Source organism: Schistocerca americana, chromosome X (genome assembly GCF_021461395.2).
Source record: "Schistocerca americana isolate TAMUIC-IGC-003095 chromosome X, iqSchAmer2.1, whole genome shotgun sequence".
Lineage (NCBI taxonomy): Eukaryota > Metazoa > Arthropoda > Insecta > Orthoptera > Acrididae > Schistocerca > Schistocerca americana.
The window spans coordinates 318,625,751-318,641,745 of record NC_060130.1 but is presented as its reverse complement, the minus strand read 5'-3'; the positions used below and the strand labels follow the sequence as shown (position 1 = coordinate 318,641,745).

At 43.5% G+C, this 15,995-nt stretch overlaps 1 protein-coding gene across 1 annotated transcript in view; it reads left to right on the top strand.

The window, feature by feature from the left end:
• Positions 1 to 15,995, top strand: part of LOC124555995 (agrin-like) — a 149,904-nt gene that overhangs the window by 21,806 nt on the left and 112,103 nt on the right. Inside the window, exon 3 of the mRNA XM_047130039.1 lies at positions 6,419 to 6,640. Within this exon, the coding sequence (XP_046985995.1) occupies positions 6,419 to 6,640 (222 nt within the window). The remainder of the gene's footprint in view (positions 1 to 6,418; positions 6,641 to 15,995) is intronic.

Below are 15,995 nucleotides of genomic sequence, written 5' to 3'. Positions count from 1 at the left end.
GTAACTGGGTCGTCATCCGGTGCACACATGGGATGGAGGCAGTCATCAGAAATGGTACGGCGTGGTCTCCTCCGTTTCCCCAGCGACTGTTGCTTCCTAATATGCTATTCCGTGTCACATGGCTCCTGACGGCCATCGTTCATTTGTATTGCCTCCAGCAGGAGTGCAGGATAGACAGGCAAAACGTCCGTAGCGTCCTCGAGAGGAGTCGACGCTGATACCGAATTGTTCAGAGGGGGCGCAGCAGGCAGTCTCACGCAGATGCTTAAGATAGAGGAAGAGCTAGGGGTCTGAACCATTCTACGTCGTAGACATTCAGAAAGGACATGACCTTCCTCGTCACGACCTGAACAGGTGCGCGGCTGCCCTTCGTACACTACAACAGCCTTGCAGCCACCAATAACCAAGTAGGAAGGAACGTGTTCCTATACCTAAATTTTTATCTGACGGACACCTTTGAGGACACGGTTTGTTAGGAACATCTTCGACGTTTCAGCAAGATGATGTCGACTTTGCCATAAGGTTTAAAGGCGACCACCACAACATCAGGCGGTACCTCAAAAGGAAGTTCAAACACCCACAAAGCTCGGAGGCCAAAACCATCATGATCAAGCATGACAGTCCCTGTATATCTGTCAGAGTACCGGAACTGGAGAGCGTTAGCGTGGCGCCACTCAACGTCGGGGCACAGCTCGTCATCCGCCAGCTTTATGTACACAGTAGTACTGATGATCGAAGAATGAATTCCGAGAAAATCTTGTGACGGGAGACGCATAACATCCCGTGTAAAACGTTTTACTTCATACCGCTTCTGTCGTTCGTGATCCAAAGGAAAATTTAATTTAATTATGGTTTGTCGGTAAGTAAACGCCATGACGCTTGATGAAGTCGGACTCTGAGACAAGCCGCTACGCAGAGCCGGCCGGAGTGGCCGTGCGGTTCTAGGCGCTACAGTCTGGAACCGAGCCACCGCTACCGTCGCAGGTTCGAATCCCGCCTCGGGCTTGGATGTGTGTGATGTCCTTAGGTTAGTTAGGTTTTATTAGTTCTAAGTTCTAGGCAACTGATTACCTCAGAAGTTAACTCGCATAGTGCTCAGAGCCATTTGAACCATTTGAACCGCTACGCGGAAGTAAACAAACGCACGCTCGCCCGCAAGCAGAACAAGAGGCAAGAGGCAAACAAGGCGTGTGCACCTTACCACTGCCGAAGGCAGACAGAGCACCACTTGATGACGACAACTAATACGCACTGATTGCTCTGCTCCTGCTGGTTTTAATGGAGAAGGATGCAGGATGACTTCGTTGCCAAAGTATGCAGGCATAATGCACGAAATTTTGTAACGTCTCCACTATCAGAAAATTCTTTTCTGTCATTATTTAAAAGTTATAATCACATTTAGATAACTAATAACTAGACCATTTAGGGGTAAAAAGTACCCAAAGTCAGTAGTAATTTCAGATAGTACTTATGTAGTATACGTAAGCAGAGCTGACGTATTGAAAATTTAATGATTTTCAATTCGTAAAAAACATAAAAATAACATGGATAATGTGAGGAGAGAGAAGGAAAATGTTTTTTGATTTTATAATCATTCACAGTTACAACAATACAAACCATACTTCTAACAAGTCGCTTTCCACTCAGATGCATTTTGAGGACTCTTCGCTGCGCGAGGTTAGCCGAGCGGTCTTAGCCGGTGGCCGAGCCGTTCTAGGCGCTACAGGCTGGAACCGCGCCACCGCTACGGTAGCAGGTTCGAATCCTGCCTCGGGCATGGATGTGTGTGATGTCCTTAGGTTAGTTAGGTGTAACTAGTTCTAAGTTCTAGGGGACTGATGACCTCAGAGGTTAAGTTCCATAGTGCTCAGAGCCATTTGAACCATTTTTTGGTCTTAGGCGCTACAGTCATGACTGTGCGGCTGATCCCGGCTGAGGTTCGAGTGGCTAAATGGCTCTGAGCACTATGGGACTCAACTGCTGAGGTCATTAGTCCCCTAGAACTTAGAACTAGTTAAACCTAACTAACCTAAGGACATCACACACATCCATGCCCGAGGCAGGATTCGAACCTGCGACCGTAGCGGTCTCGCGGTTCCAGACTGCAGCGCCAGAACCGCGCGGCCACATCGGCCGGCGGAGGTTGGAGTCCTCCCTCGGGCATGGGTGTGTGTGTTTGTCCTTAGGATAATTTAGGTTAAGTAGTGTGTAAGCTTAGGGACTGATGACCTTAGCTGTTAAGTCCCATAAGATTTCACACACATTAGAACCTTTTTGAGGACTCTTCAGTAAAGCATAATGAGTAAATCCGAAACTAAAAGAGATCAATATTTCTGATATAACAAATTGTAACTGTAAACAAATCACACACAAGCGAACGAGAGGCCATACTGAAACCTAACTACCTCCTGTTACAGTTGCCGAAAAGTCGGTGGGCGGAACGATCGGTAACAGGTCTCAGGAGCTTACAGAATAGCAGCTTCCACTAACGAACCGAAAATGACGTAAGTAGCGACGCTAACCTGTCACACAGGTCGATATGAACGATACACAATAGTGCACCAGCTGTCGTCTTACCATTAGCCTATCTGAGCAGGACTCACTGCTTGGCCAAAACTTCCATATGTCGTCAACCATGTGTCTACAACCTGCAGTCGTACATCTATTATGTGTATTTACGTACAGGAAAGATATTTTAAATGAGAGTACCTTGTCCGGTTTCGGCGTATAAATACGATATTGCACAGGCTGTGTAGCCGCGCGGGATTAGCCGAGCGGTCTGATGGCGCTGCAGTCATGGACTGTGCGGCTGGGTCCCGGCGGAGGCTCGAGTCCTCCCTCGGGTAAGGGTGAGTGTCTTTGTCCTTAGGATAATTTAGGTTAAGCAGTGTGTAAGCTTAGGGACTGATGACCTTAGCAGTTAAATCCCATAAGATTTCACATACATTTTTGAACAGGCTGTGTATTAAGAACTACGATGCAAATTTCCTTCTGACATGCAAAACGACTCAAAATATTATGTGACGGTTTTCCAGGAGTGTAATCGAAGTGCAGCCTCTAATCTAGGTTGCAACAGCGTTGCCACTTCGGATGCGGGCATTCCTGGAGACAGATGAGCTTGCTCACGGAGAGCTGCTGCTTTTAATAGCTAGCCGCCAGACGACACTATTACTCGTGTTTTGTGCATGTTGTAACCACTTGAACACCCTTACCTGAGGGCGCCATGTCGGTGTAGGATGGTAGTGTATGCAACGGACCGTGTGGAAGATAGCCCGTGCGCCAACTATTTGTTAATCCTTGTCCGCCAATACCCCTAGGTTCCAACTGCTTGCGGGTAGGCACACGAGTTGAAACAGCCTACTCTAACCTGTGACCAGGTGATACGAAACGCAGATTTTTTGCGACACAGTAAATAATTGTAAGTAAAATTTTATACATCAAATAATTGTTGCGTGAAACCCGTCCAACCGAGCGAGGTGGCGCTGTGGTTAGACACTGGACTCGCATTCGGGAGGACGACGGTTCAATCCCGCGTCCGGCCATCCTGCTTTAGGTTTTCCGTGATTTCCCTAACTCGCTCCAGGCAAATGCCGGGATGGTTCCTTTCAAAGGGCACGGCCGACTTCCTTCCCCGTCCTTCCCTAACCCGATGAGACCGATGACCTCGCTGTCTGGTCTCCTTCCTCAAAACCAACCAACCAACCAAACCCGTCCAAACTGTAAGTAAAAGTAAATGAAAAATCGAGGAAAAACTGTACACTATAGACGACCTTAATATAAATGTCGAAATGGATCTGGGACGTAAATAAAGATTATATTGCAGCAAAGAAAGCATTTCGTGGTTAACATTTAATTGTTCGGTGTGGAAGAAGCCTACACAAACTATCTACATCTACATCTAAATCATACTCCACAAGCCACTTAACAGTATGTGGCAGAGGGTACTTCTGGTACACTAACTGATCTCCCATTCCGTTTCACTCTTGAATAGCGTGTGTGAAAAAGGATTGTCGGTAAGCCCTAGTTGTCTGTTTTTCTCGTCGAGGTTACATCGTAAGTAGTATGCGGGGGGAATTATTATGTTTCCGACTCTTCTGGGAAACTGCTCACTCGAAATTTCAGTAGTGTACCTTTCCACGATGCTCAACACCTCCCTTCTAACGTCTGCCACTAGAGTTTGTTGAGCATTTCCGTAACGCTCTTGTACCAATTAAATGAACACGTGTCGAAACCCATCGCTCTTCGCTGGATATTCTCTAACTCTTCTATCAGTCCCACGTGGTAAGGATCACTGACTGATAAATATTACTTATAAATCTCTTGAGCTCGGGGCTTGTAAGCCAGTTCAAAAATGGTTCAAATGGCTCTGAGCACTATGAGACTTAACAGCGGAGGTCATCAGTCTCCTAGAACTTAGAATTGCTTAAATTTAGCGAAACTGAGGACATCACACACATCCATGCCCGAGGCAGGATGCGAACCTGCGACCGTAGCGGTCGCGCGGTTCCAGACTGAAGCGCCTAGAACCGCTAAGCCACTCCGGCCGGCGTAAGCCAGTTCTTTCGTTAATGAGCTACATTTACTCAAGAGTATTTCGCTGAACCTCAACCCGTGATCTGCTTTCCTTAGAACTCATTTTATGTGGTCATTCCACTTTGGGCGCTCTGGATGGTTCCTAGATATTTTATCGTCGATAAACTTCGGTGATCTGACGGAAACTGGTGTTACCACTGCGGTAAGGCCGTTGGCCAGTCCTCTGTAGGCAATTGTCCAAATCGACACTGGCTTGTGGCGTTGCTACTTTCTTATAGAGACCAGCTTCATCTGCGAACAGTCTTAAAGAGCTTCCATTCATACATCCTTGGGGTACTCGGGAAGTGATCTTTACATCTATCGATTTTGTTCTGTCAAAGACGACGTGTTGAGTTCTGTCTTCAAGGAAGTCTTGTGCAGCATCAAATCTGGTCCAATTTTAGTTGCGCTAGTATTATTGTCTGTAAACGGCAGTGCGAGACGTTTACAAATGCTTTCCTGAAGTCAAGGAACACGGCGTTAAGCCATGCTCCCTTGTCTACGCTGCTATGAATCCCGTGGAGAAACAGAGTGAGCTTACTTTCGCAAGACTACTGATTGTGAAATCCATGTTGATTCATATGGATGTGATTTTCGTTCTCCAAAGACGTTGTAATTCTTTAGCATGAAAGACTTTCCATAATTCCACAACTTCTTGGCGTCAACGATATAATATTACATTTATGTGCATATGTTCTACGACCCCTCTTGAAAACGGCATTGACCTGCACTTTTTCACTGTCACTAGGTACCCTGCGTTATTACAGTAACCTACGATAAACTATAGACAGAACAGCACCAAGTTCGTTCGCATAACCTTTGCAGATTCTTATAGGGAGCTCATCCGGTGCTGCTGCCTTTGCACCGCTAAGCGATTGTACTTGCTTTTTTATTCCGCTATCGGTTATCTCAATATGTGACACAATTCGCCGTTGGTACGATGATTTAAAGGAGAGACTGTGCTACGATATTCCGCATTGAAACAGTTTGTGTGAATGTGTGTGACATCTTATGGGACTTAACTGCGAAGGTCATCAGTCCCTAAGCTTACACACTGCTTAACCTAAATTACCCTAAGGACAAACACACACACCCATGCCCGAGGGAGGACTCGAACCTATGCCGGGACCAGCCGCACAGTACATGACTGAAGCGACTCAGACCGCTCGGCTAATCCCGCGCGGCGAAACAGATTCGGAAGTCCAAATTCAGTATTTCAGACCTCTCTCTGGTATCTCCAGTTTCGGTGCTATTATGGTGCAAATGGCTCTGAGCACTATGGGACTAAACTGCTGAGGTCATCAGTCCCATAGAACTTAGAACTACTTAGATCTAACTAACCTAAGGACATCACACACATCCATGCCCGAGGCAGGATTCGAACCTGCGACCGTAGCGGTCGCGCAGTTCCAGACAGTGCTATTATGCTCACTGAATGAGTGAATGGAGGATTTCGAACCGCTTACTAATTTTGTATGAGGCCAAAACCAAAACCTCTCAGAAATTTTACTCAGATCGCTTTCCAAAATGCGACTTTCAAAGTCACTAAACACTTACGTAATAGCTTTCCTTACGCTCATTTTCTCTTGTTTCAGCTTTAGTTTGTCAGCTAGATTTAGACTTCTCTTGAATCGGCGATGAAGCTCTCTTAGTTTATGTAGCAGTTTCTAAGACGAGTACTAAAACGTGGTAGGTCTGTCCCGCCCCTTATGGCCTTGCCCTAAACTAAGTTGTCTCGATTACGTTGTGGAGCGGCTCCTTTGCGCCTTCTTCCGTCTTACTTTATAGTGAACATAATTTGTGTCGCCCACTAAGACAGACTCTGAGCAGCTGTCGTGTTCCGCAGCGGTGGACCCTTGCCTGCGGCTGGAGTGTGGGCCGTGGGCTCAGTGCCAGATGGCGTCGGGAGTGGCGTCGTGCGTGTGCCTGCCCTGCCCGGCTCACCACAACTCGCGCGGCCCCGTCTGCGGCTCGGACGGCCGCGACTACGACTCCGAGTGCCAGCTGCGCGCCGCCGCCTGCCGCCAAGGCCTCGACGACCTCTATCTGCGACACCGCGGCACATGTGGTCAGTAGCTTCATTCAGTTTGCCTGCAGCACTATCCAAAGTTTGTTTTCTGAGTTGGAAAGGAAACTTTACTACATTACGCATTTCTTGTTCTTATTTTACGATTAGAAGTGGTTACTACCAGAATGATACTTTTAAAATTGTAGTTTGTAACGTTACTACATTTGCTGCTGGTAGTCAATATTTCCCTTTACTTACGTCTGCATCTACATCTACACTACACGATCACTCTGTAACTCACAATTAAGCGTCTGACAGAGGGTTCATAGAACCACCTCCGAGTAATACCGGGTGATCAAAAAGTCAGTATAAATTTGAAAACTGAATAAATCACGGAATAATCTAGATAGAGAGGTACAAATTGCCACACATGCTTGGAATGACATGGGGTTTTATTAGAACCAAAAAAATACAAAAGTTCAAAAAATGTCCGACAGATGGTGCTTGATCTGATCAGAATAGCAATAATTAGCATAACAAAGTGAGGCAAAGCAAAGATGATGTTCTTTACAGGAAATGCTCAATATGTCCACCATATTCCTCAACAATAGCTGTAGTCGAGGAATAATATCATGAACAGCACTGTAAAGCATGTCCGGAATTATGGTGAGGCACTGGCGTCGGACGTTGTCTTTCAGCATCCCTAGAGATGTCAGTCTATCACGATACACTTGCGACTTCAGGTGACCCCAAAGCCAATAATGACACGGACTGAGGACTGGGGACCTGGAAGGCCAATTATGACGAAAGTGGCGGCTGAGCACACGATCATCACCAAACGACGCGCGCAAGAGATCTTTCACTCGTCTAGCAATATGGGGTGGAGCGCCATCCTGAACAAACATAGTACGTTTCAGCAGGTGTTTATCATCCAGGATGGGGATGATGCGATTCTGTAACATATCGGCGTATCTCTCACCCGTCATGGTAGCAGTTCTGCTGTCCAGCGCCGTCTGTCGGACTTTTTGTGAACTTTGTTTTTTTTTTGTTCTAATAAAACCCTATGTCTTTCCAAGCATGTGTGTCAATTTTTACCTCTCTATCTACATTATTCCGTGGTTTATTAAGTGTTCAAATTTATACTGACATTTTGATCTCCTGGTATTTCTACCGTTCCGCTCTCGAACACCGTGCGGGAAGAATAAACACCTAAATCTTTCTATGAGAGCTCTGATTTCTTTAATTTTATTATCACGGTCGTTCCTCCCTGTGAAATGGGCGCCAAAAAGATATTTTCACACTCTAAGGAGAAACCTGGAGATCAAAATTTTACGAGAACATTCTGTCGCAACGATAAACGCCTTTGTTTTAGTGACTTCCACCCCAATTCATGTAACATGTCCGGCGGTGAGGGGCGGGGGGCGCGGGGCACACTTCCTATTTCGCGACAATACATAACTAGCTGCCCTTCCTTGAATTTTTTCGATGTCCTCTGTTCATCTTGTACAATGCGGATCCAACACCGCACAGCAACACTGTACAAGAGTACGAACAAGCGTTGTGTACGTAGGCTCTTTAGTAGACTTGTTGCGTTTTTTCAGTGTTCTGTCAACAAATCGTAGCCTTTTGTTTGCTTTACCTACAACATTATCTACGTGAACCTTCAAACTTAAGTTATAAGTAACTGTAGCCCTTCAATGTTAAGTTTAATTTACAGCCTTTATATTTGTGTGATTTACCGCGTAACCGAAATTTATTGGATCCGTTTTGGTACTCATTTGGATGACTTCACACTTTCCATTAGTTAGAGTCGATTGACACATTTTGCACCATACAGATATCTGGTGCAAATCGTTTTGAAATTTGTTTTGATCATCCGATGACTTTATAAGACGGTAAATGAGAGGACCATCTCCAAATAATCTAGGTGTGCTACTGAGATTGTCTCCTAAATTGTTTATGTAGATGAGGAGCAACAGCTGACCTATAACCCTTCCGTAAAGAACGCCGGATGATATTTAGTTTTACTCGATGCCATTCTGTCATTTACAGTGAACTGTGACCTTTCCAACAGGAAATCACAAGTCGAGTAGCACATTTGAGACGATTATCCATAGGCTCGCAATTTTATTGGAAGTCGCTTGTGAGGTGCGGCGTCAGTGGCCTTTTGGAAACCTAAAAATATGCAATCAATTTTAATTTCAATACGTTTTGGAAAGTAATTTTCATTATCGAGTTGGATTTTAGTCTATTATGACTTTTTTAGGCGTGATGTTTGCTATGTGTGAGCTACTGCTTTTCAAAGTGCCTTTACCGTAATTCAAAGATGCGCAACGGTGTAATTACGATTGCATTTTTCCGTGTAGATAATGGTGAATTAAGAAATAGCGTTTACTTAGTATTTTTTGTGGTTCCTTTATTAGGAAACCTCAGGTAATGTGTTGTCCATAATTTACAAAAGAAGAAGTAAACGGAATATTTCTTTAGAAAGCCAAATGCAAGAAAAGTTATTCTTTCTTCAGAGTTTATTCAATTATTTCCCTGTGTTACAGGAAGAATTATAATATTTTAAACAGAACGTATCTTCTTTCTATCACATATCTGACGTATTTATATTAACTGCGTACAAATCATTTTCAACCAAATTTCTATCAGTTTTACTTTGGGAGGAACAAACGTTCCAAATTGGCTGTGTTCAGATGGATGTTCAGGCAGCGGAATGTTCATTTAAGTGAGATGTTCAAATGAGTTTCCATATTCCTGTAGGTACTACTCAGTAGGCCTTCTAAAGTACCTGTGACCCAGAAATAAAGTTGTTGTCACTGAGCAACATGCTTCCTTGATACATCCTCGATGGGGATTTTTGGTCCTGTGACATAAATAGAGACATTTTTATTCGGTGTCAGTACCCGTGGCTGACTGATCTTTGTTTATTTTTGGATACCGAACAACCTTGTAAAAGGTAGAATAAGAATACCATCATGTATCCGAAAATGACTTTGAACAGCACATCGTGGAAAGCTGTTGCTCCCTGTCACTACCAGTTTTACAATTTATCTGCGGGTGAAAATGCATTAAGAAAAATGTACATTCATTTGAAAAAATCTCTTAAATTAACATACTGCTACCAGAACATCCATCTAAACTGAGCGAACTACACTGAAGAGCCAAAGAAACTAGTACACCTGCCTAATAACGTGTAAGGCCCCAGCGAGCACGCAGAAGTGGCGCAACACGATGTGGCATTGGACTCGACTAATGTCTGAAGTAATGCTGGAGGGAACTGACGCCATGAATTCGGAAGGTCTGTCCATAAATCCGTACGAGTACGAAGATTTGGAGATCTCTTCTGAACAGGACGTTGCAAGGCATACCAAATATGCTCAATAATGTTCACGTCTGGTGAGTTTGGTGGCCAGCGGAAGTGTTTAACCTCACAAGAGTATTCCTGGAACCACTCTATAGCAATTCCGGACGTGTGGGAGGTCGCATTGTCCTGCAGGAATTGCGCAAGTCCGTCGGAAAGCACAATGGACATGAATGGATGCGGGTGATCAGACAGGATGCTTACGTACGTGTCACCTGTCAGAGTCGTAGCTAGACAAATCTTGGGTCCTATGTCACTCCAACTACACACTCCGCACACCACTACAGAGCCTCCACTAGCTTCAACAGTCCCCTGCTGACCTGCAAGGTCCATGGATTCATAAGATTGTCCATCCACTCGACACAATTTGAAACGGGTCTCGTCCGGCTAGACAAGATGTTTCCACTCATCAACAGTCCATTGTCGGTACTGACGGCCCAGGTGAGACGTAAAGCTTTCTGTCGTGCAATCATCAAGGGTACACGAGTGGACCTTCGGCTCCGAAAGCCAATATCGATGATGTTTCGTTGAATGGTTCGCACGTTGACACCTGTTGATGGCCCAGCACTGAAATCTACAGTAATATGGGGAAGGGCTGCACTTCTGCCACGATCAACGATTCTCTTCAGTCAACGCTGGTCCCGTTCTTGCAGGATATTTTTATGGCCGCAGCGATGTCGGAGATTTGATGTTTTACCGGGTTCCTGACATTCACGGTACACTCGTGAAAATCCCCACTTCAAAAATGGTTCAAATGGCTCTGAGCACTATGGGACTTAACATCTATGGTCATCAGTCCCCTAGAACTTAGAACTACTTAAACCTAACTAACCTAAGGACAGCACACAACACCCAGCCATCACGAGGCTGAGAAAATCCCTGACCCCGCCGGGAATCGAACCCGGGAACCCGGGCTTGGGATGCGAGAACGCTACCGCACGACCACGAGATGCGGGCAAAATCCCCACTTCATCGCCACCACGGATATAATGAGTCCCGTTGCTCGTGAGCCGACTGTAACACCACGTTCAAACTTTCTTAAATCTTGATGACCTGCCATTGTAGTAGCGGTAACCGATCTAGCAACTGCGCCAGACACTTGCTGTGTTATATAGGCATTGTCTTATTAAGGCGTTTTATTATGCCTGTTTACATATCTTTGTATTTGAATACGCATGTCTATACAAGTTTCTTTGGGGCTTCAGTGTATGTACGGCCTGTCTCACCTACTGCTAAAGCTTTGAACGTTTCTAGCTCCATAAATGAAGCTAATCTAAATTTTACATGAACTGATTTGTGCAGAGATAGCTTAATTATATCAGGTATGTCATAAGGAAAGGAAATAATCTGTTAAGAAAATTACTGCTCGTTGTTGTAACTCTCTGGAAAAATAACTACATAATCTGTGTTTATATCTCCGCAGAAAGACTGAAGTACCAATGTTTACCTTCCTAAACTTTCGTTTCTTTCACGTATTATGTTGTAAATTACATGGAAAACCCCTTCTCTAAAACATCCTGTAAATAAAACAACAAGAAGACAGTAAGGAAAGGCGATTTACAAATCCGACATTGTCTGTAGAGAAAAACAGATCACTAATTACAAAATTGCCTGTGTTTATATTACAGTAAAAGCACCATACAAATGCCGCAGCATACACATTGCGAACATCACGTGTCAAATCGTCATGAAAAACGAGAATCACACTTGATAATAGAAATTATATCCCGCAACGTGTCATGTAGGAAATAAAGGAAAGCTTGTTTGGCAGCATTATATGCTGTTATATAACAAACAAAACCAAGTTAAAGTTAATCACCATACATATGGCCGCTTGCAGTGCATCGTTCGCCTTGTGGCGACTGTAGTCACTGTGTGGCGACATTCCTGTCACCGGTTCGGATGTGTATTCTGTGTCAAATAGTTTCAGTCTTCACGGAGACGAACTTTAATAGAATCTGTACATAGTTCCTACGGCCAGCATTGTCAAGGTACCAGTGGATACAAAAACATCAATGAGTTAGAGACATAACAGAAATCCAGCTGTGTTCCCAGGAGTCACCGGCCACGACTGAGCGAAATGGCTAAAAGGATTTGAGCGTGTCGCTACATATAAAATATGGGATGCCATGTTGTGTCTTGTCAAAATCTACTTTTACTGGGTTGGCAAAGCCCAACAGTGGTTTAAGAATAACTAGAGGGAACTCAAGAACTGGGACCAATTTCTGTCAGATGTTAACAAAACACTTATATCCAACAGCGGCAGCATGGTGTGCAAACCCAAAGAAGTGAATAACAAATACCAACGCCAAGAAGAAACTGCGCAGTCGTATATAGGATCAACGCGAACACCACTGTCCAAATTCTGAACGATAATTAATGAACATTTTCTGAATATTCTGGAACAAAAGACCTGGTGTTTCCGGCAATTTCTCACAAAGCAATCCAACCTCTCTTAATTTATCACTTCCTAAGAGGTTATAAAGGCCCAGTTCAAGAATAGAGGCAAGGGGAGGAGGCATTCCGCACCTCCTATGATGAGATACCGCTGTAACTGATAATTAGTAGGTAAGCTGTGTATGTTGTGGGACAGATGACTGTCATATCTCAAGGTCACTAATAAGGACATTTTGCGTCACGATACACAGATATGCTAGTTATATTCATGGTCACCATGCCCCACTGCCTCTCATCCCGGAAAATCATCTGCAGTTGCCCACGGCCATCCAGGGAATAACTATCCTACTCATTCATCTTAGGCAACTGAACTAGGTGATGACATAACTCATTACTATACCAAATTTCAGGGAAACTCCACTATCAATGGGAGCGCACTGAAATGACGAGAAACCAATGCACTCACGCTGTACCAATAAGATTCAAGCTCCCCTTCCCTCTTATTGTCCTTTGTAACTAGCGCAGTTACATAGACCTCTTCATTTAAGGTCTGTGCATCATGGGGGAGGTTCGAGTTCCTTGCAAAAAATCGTTGAAAACAATAATGCTTTAGCTAAAGGGTTTGGATGTAAAAGCAATGAGATAAATTATTAACAATTGTTTTGTTACTAACAATTTCTAATTTTTGCAATGCAGTTTGTAAACTATATTATTTGATATTTTATTAACAATTTCTTCTGTTCTCTGTTTATTTCCAAAGCTGTTTGTTACTGATGGTATATGTTCAGTGATTTCTTACAATTTCTCTTTTTAGCGAACAAGCTATTTGTATCACACATACAAAAATTTGGAAACATATTTGTTGTGACATTTACATTGACTGATTTACAAAGCTATTATTTTCTTCTGAAGGCTTATATTCATTGTTAATACTAACAAGTACATTAAAAATTTGTTTATTACGTTCCCTATAAAATTTGTTGTTTTCCTTTGTATATAGCCTTTCACCATTTTTAATCATTTTTGTTCTTCCCTCCTATGTACAGTATTTACATTGTCGTTTTGATCATTCTATATACAGTATTTACATTTAATCAATCAGTATCTATATGTTTTCTATATATATAGAAAAGAAGCATTGGGTGTTGGAAAACTACACATACACATAAATATACACAACATTTACAAGCAAAAATAGTGTGTACAAAATTACCACATACACATAGTGTGCAGTCATTCACACATACTCTTACAGACAACTTTTGCCAAGCGGTTCATCTAACTATTCCGCACACACATCCGATGTTTACAATCTAATGCACAACCACACACCAAACCACTCGATCATTAGTGTGACAACAGGAGGGTACGAATCCTGTCCCCACAGATGAACCATTTGCCGCCATGATGTGCCGGCCCTACCTTCAGCTGCAGGGCCGTCTGTACCTCATGGCATTGCAATGGAAAGGCTGCCTGGTGCACCACATGTTGAGCAGCACAAACGCCCTCAAGTAAACACCTCCCCTAATTCTCTATTGTATGAGCCTTTGAGGCCACACTGTGCACACCATCAGCCTGCCTCTGGGTAGCACTTGCATGTATGTGGTATGCACACATTTTCGGCATGAATCCCATAAACATTACAAAGTGTATACCATTCACCTTATCTTTCATCAGATGGATTACTTTCTTGTTTAGTGGTGTTATTACAGAGTGATCATTGGCTGCATTTACAGACATGTCGAATTCTTCGTAATTGTACCTAATTACTTCATATCGATCGCAACCTTTCACCCAGTAGGTCAAACTCTCTGTATCCATATAAAGTAACTTGGAATCGGCGACGTTAGAACTCCACAAGCTCATAGAGGAATTTGTGCATGTGGAGTTCGGAGAGGTCCAGGACACACACACCGATATATGCAGGCTTTGTAAACCACACTGATACCAAGGCGATCTCCACAGCTACCACTCCTTCAATGAAAACGGCGATGATGTTAAAAATTGGCCTGAAGATGTAATCTGTTGCGCCAAACCGACCACTCACCTGTAAACTAAATGAATTCCGAACTCCTATCCAACATTTTCCATGGTTTTCAAAAAATTTAATCGTTCATTAATCTGCAAATACCTTCTCCCTAGCTACATGTCAGTAAAGCCCTCTATTCAGTATTTATACCAATGCACTTTTTCAGCCAGTAACGTTGCTCACATGAGATGCTGCAGTTGATTCTAACAATTCCCATCCCCAACCTGGACACCTTGCTGGATGTTTCTCTAGTGTAATATACATCTCTGCTTGTTCTCCACTGGTGCGAACACCTTCGCGACAGAAACATTTTGGGGGAAAGGCACACAGGACACTGATTGTATCATAGAAATGTGTGGAGTGTGTCAGTTCTACCTCCATAAAGCATCCGTCAACAGAATCAGCTGTCAAATCACAGATGTTTTCCTCTAGTCTGGCTCTTTCATCTTATGAAATCAATCGGAACCCTCCAGATGGTACAGTTTTTTCGTGGCTTACCTGTAGAGATAGGTTACATCACCCAAGTAAAGGAAGTGACTTAATTCGTTAGGTGGCCTATACTCCTCCTCGCTTACTCATGCGTTATTCACATTGGCATACCTGAGCACACACTGGCAAAGTTCCGCTCGAATCCTGTGTTCGAAGAAGAGCAGCATGTCAACTTCGATCAACAATTTGAGGCTGATATGTGTCATTCTTAACATTGTTTCCCATGAAAGCCCTGGCACGGTGAAATAGAAGGTAATATCCAAAGCGTATGTTCGAAATCACATTCTCTGGAATTTCTTGAACGTATCTTAACTGTATCATTGACATGTGAGTGTAAAAAGAGGTGAAGTACACTTTTGAGCGCCTTCCCCAATCCTTTTTCCTGTCTTTCAGAAATATGGCTTTGTGTGAAGCTATTCACAAAAGTTCAATCCCAATGTGCGATTGAACTGCCCTGTGATATCACGCTGGTTGTCCCCCAGATTTAGATAATGCTCTTACTTGGTGATTCTTAAGAAAGCGGGTTGCAGTAGTTTTGCAGCTAGGCCCAGATTGACGTCTGAGGGCGACGACTGTGAGATGGTCTAGGGTACAGAGACCACTGATGCGTCGGTAAATGAGCTGTTGTCAGTCTTTATCAAACTGATGATGACAAACCCACATGCAGTGGTGTTTTTGGGTAAGACAAATACATCGTTGATGTAATGGGCTGTGGCAACAATACACATCATCATCATCAACATCATCTTAATTTCAAGTGCTGGAATAGATACCGATAAAAGCCTCCATCCGCATACAGCATACAATTTATCTGCAAGAAAAGAAAAAACGAATAAGTATCATGCACAAAAAACACGTAGGCAGACGTCTATAGTAACAGTACTTTAAAGTTTTTTCTTTCGCTTTCAAAATTAGCAGTGTCCAAATAGGTCCATGAGCATATCATCACAATATTGTTTGTCGCTATGACTTGTATTCCTTATCTTGATGTATCATCACAATATTTACGTCAAGTGCATGTAGAGAAATGAAGTTCAATGATTATTGAAAAATGCTCCAGGGAGCTGCTGTTTTGGGAAGCTCTCCTGTATCATTAGCCATACGACAATGATGATGGAGGACTGGACTGTAGT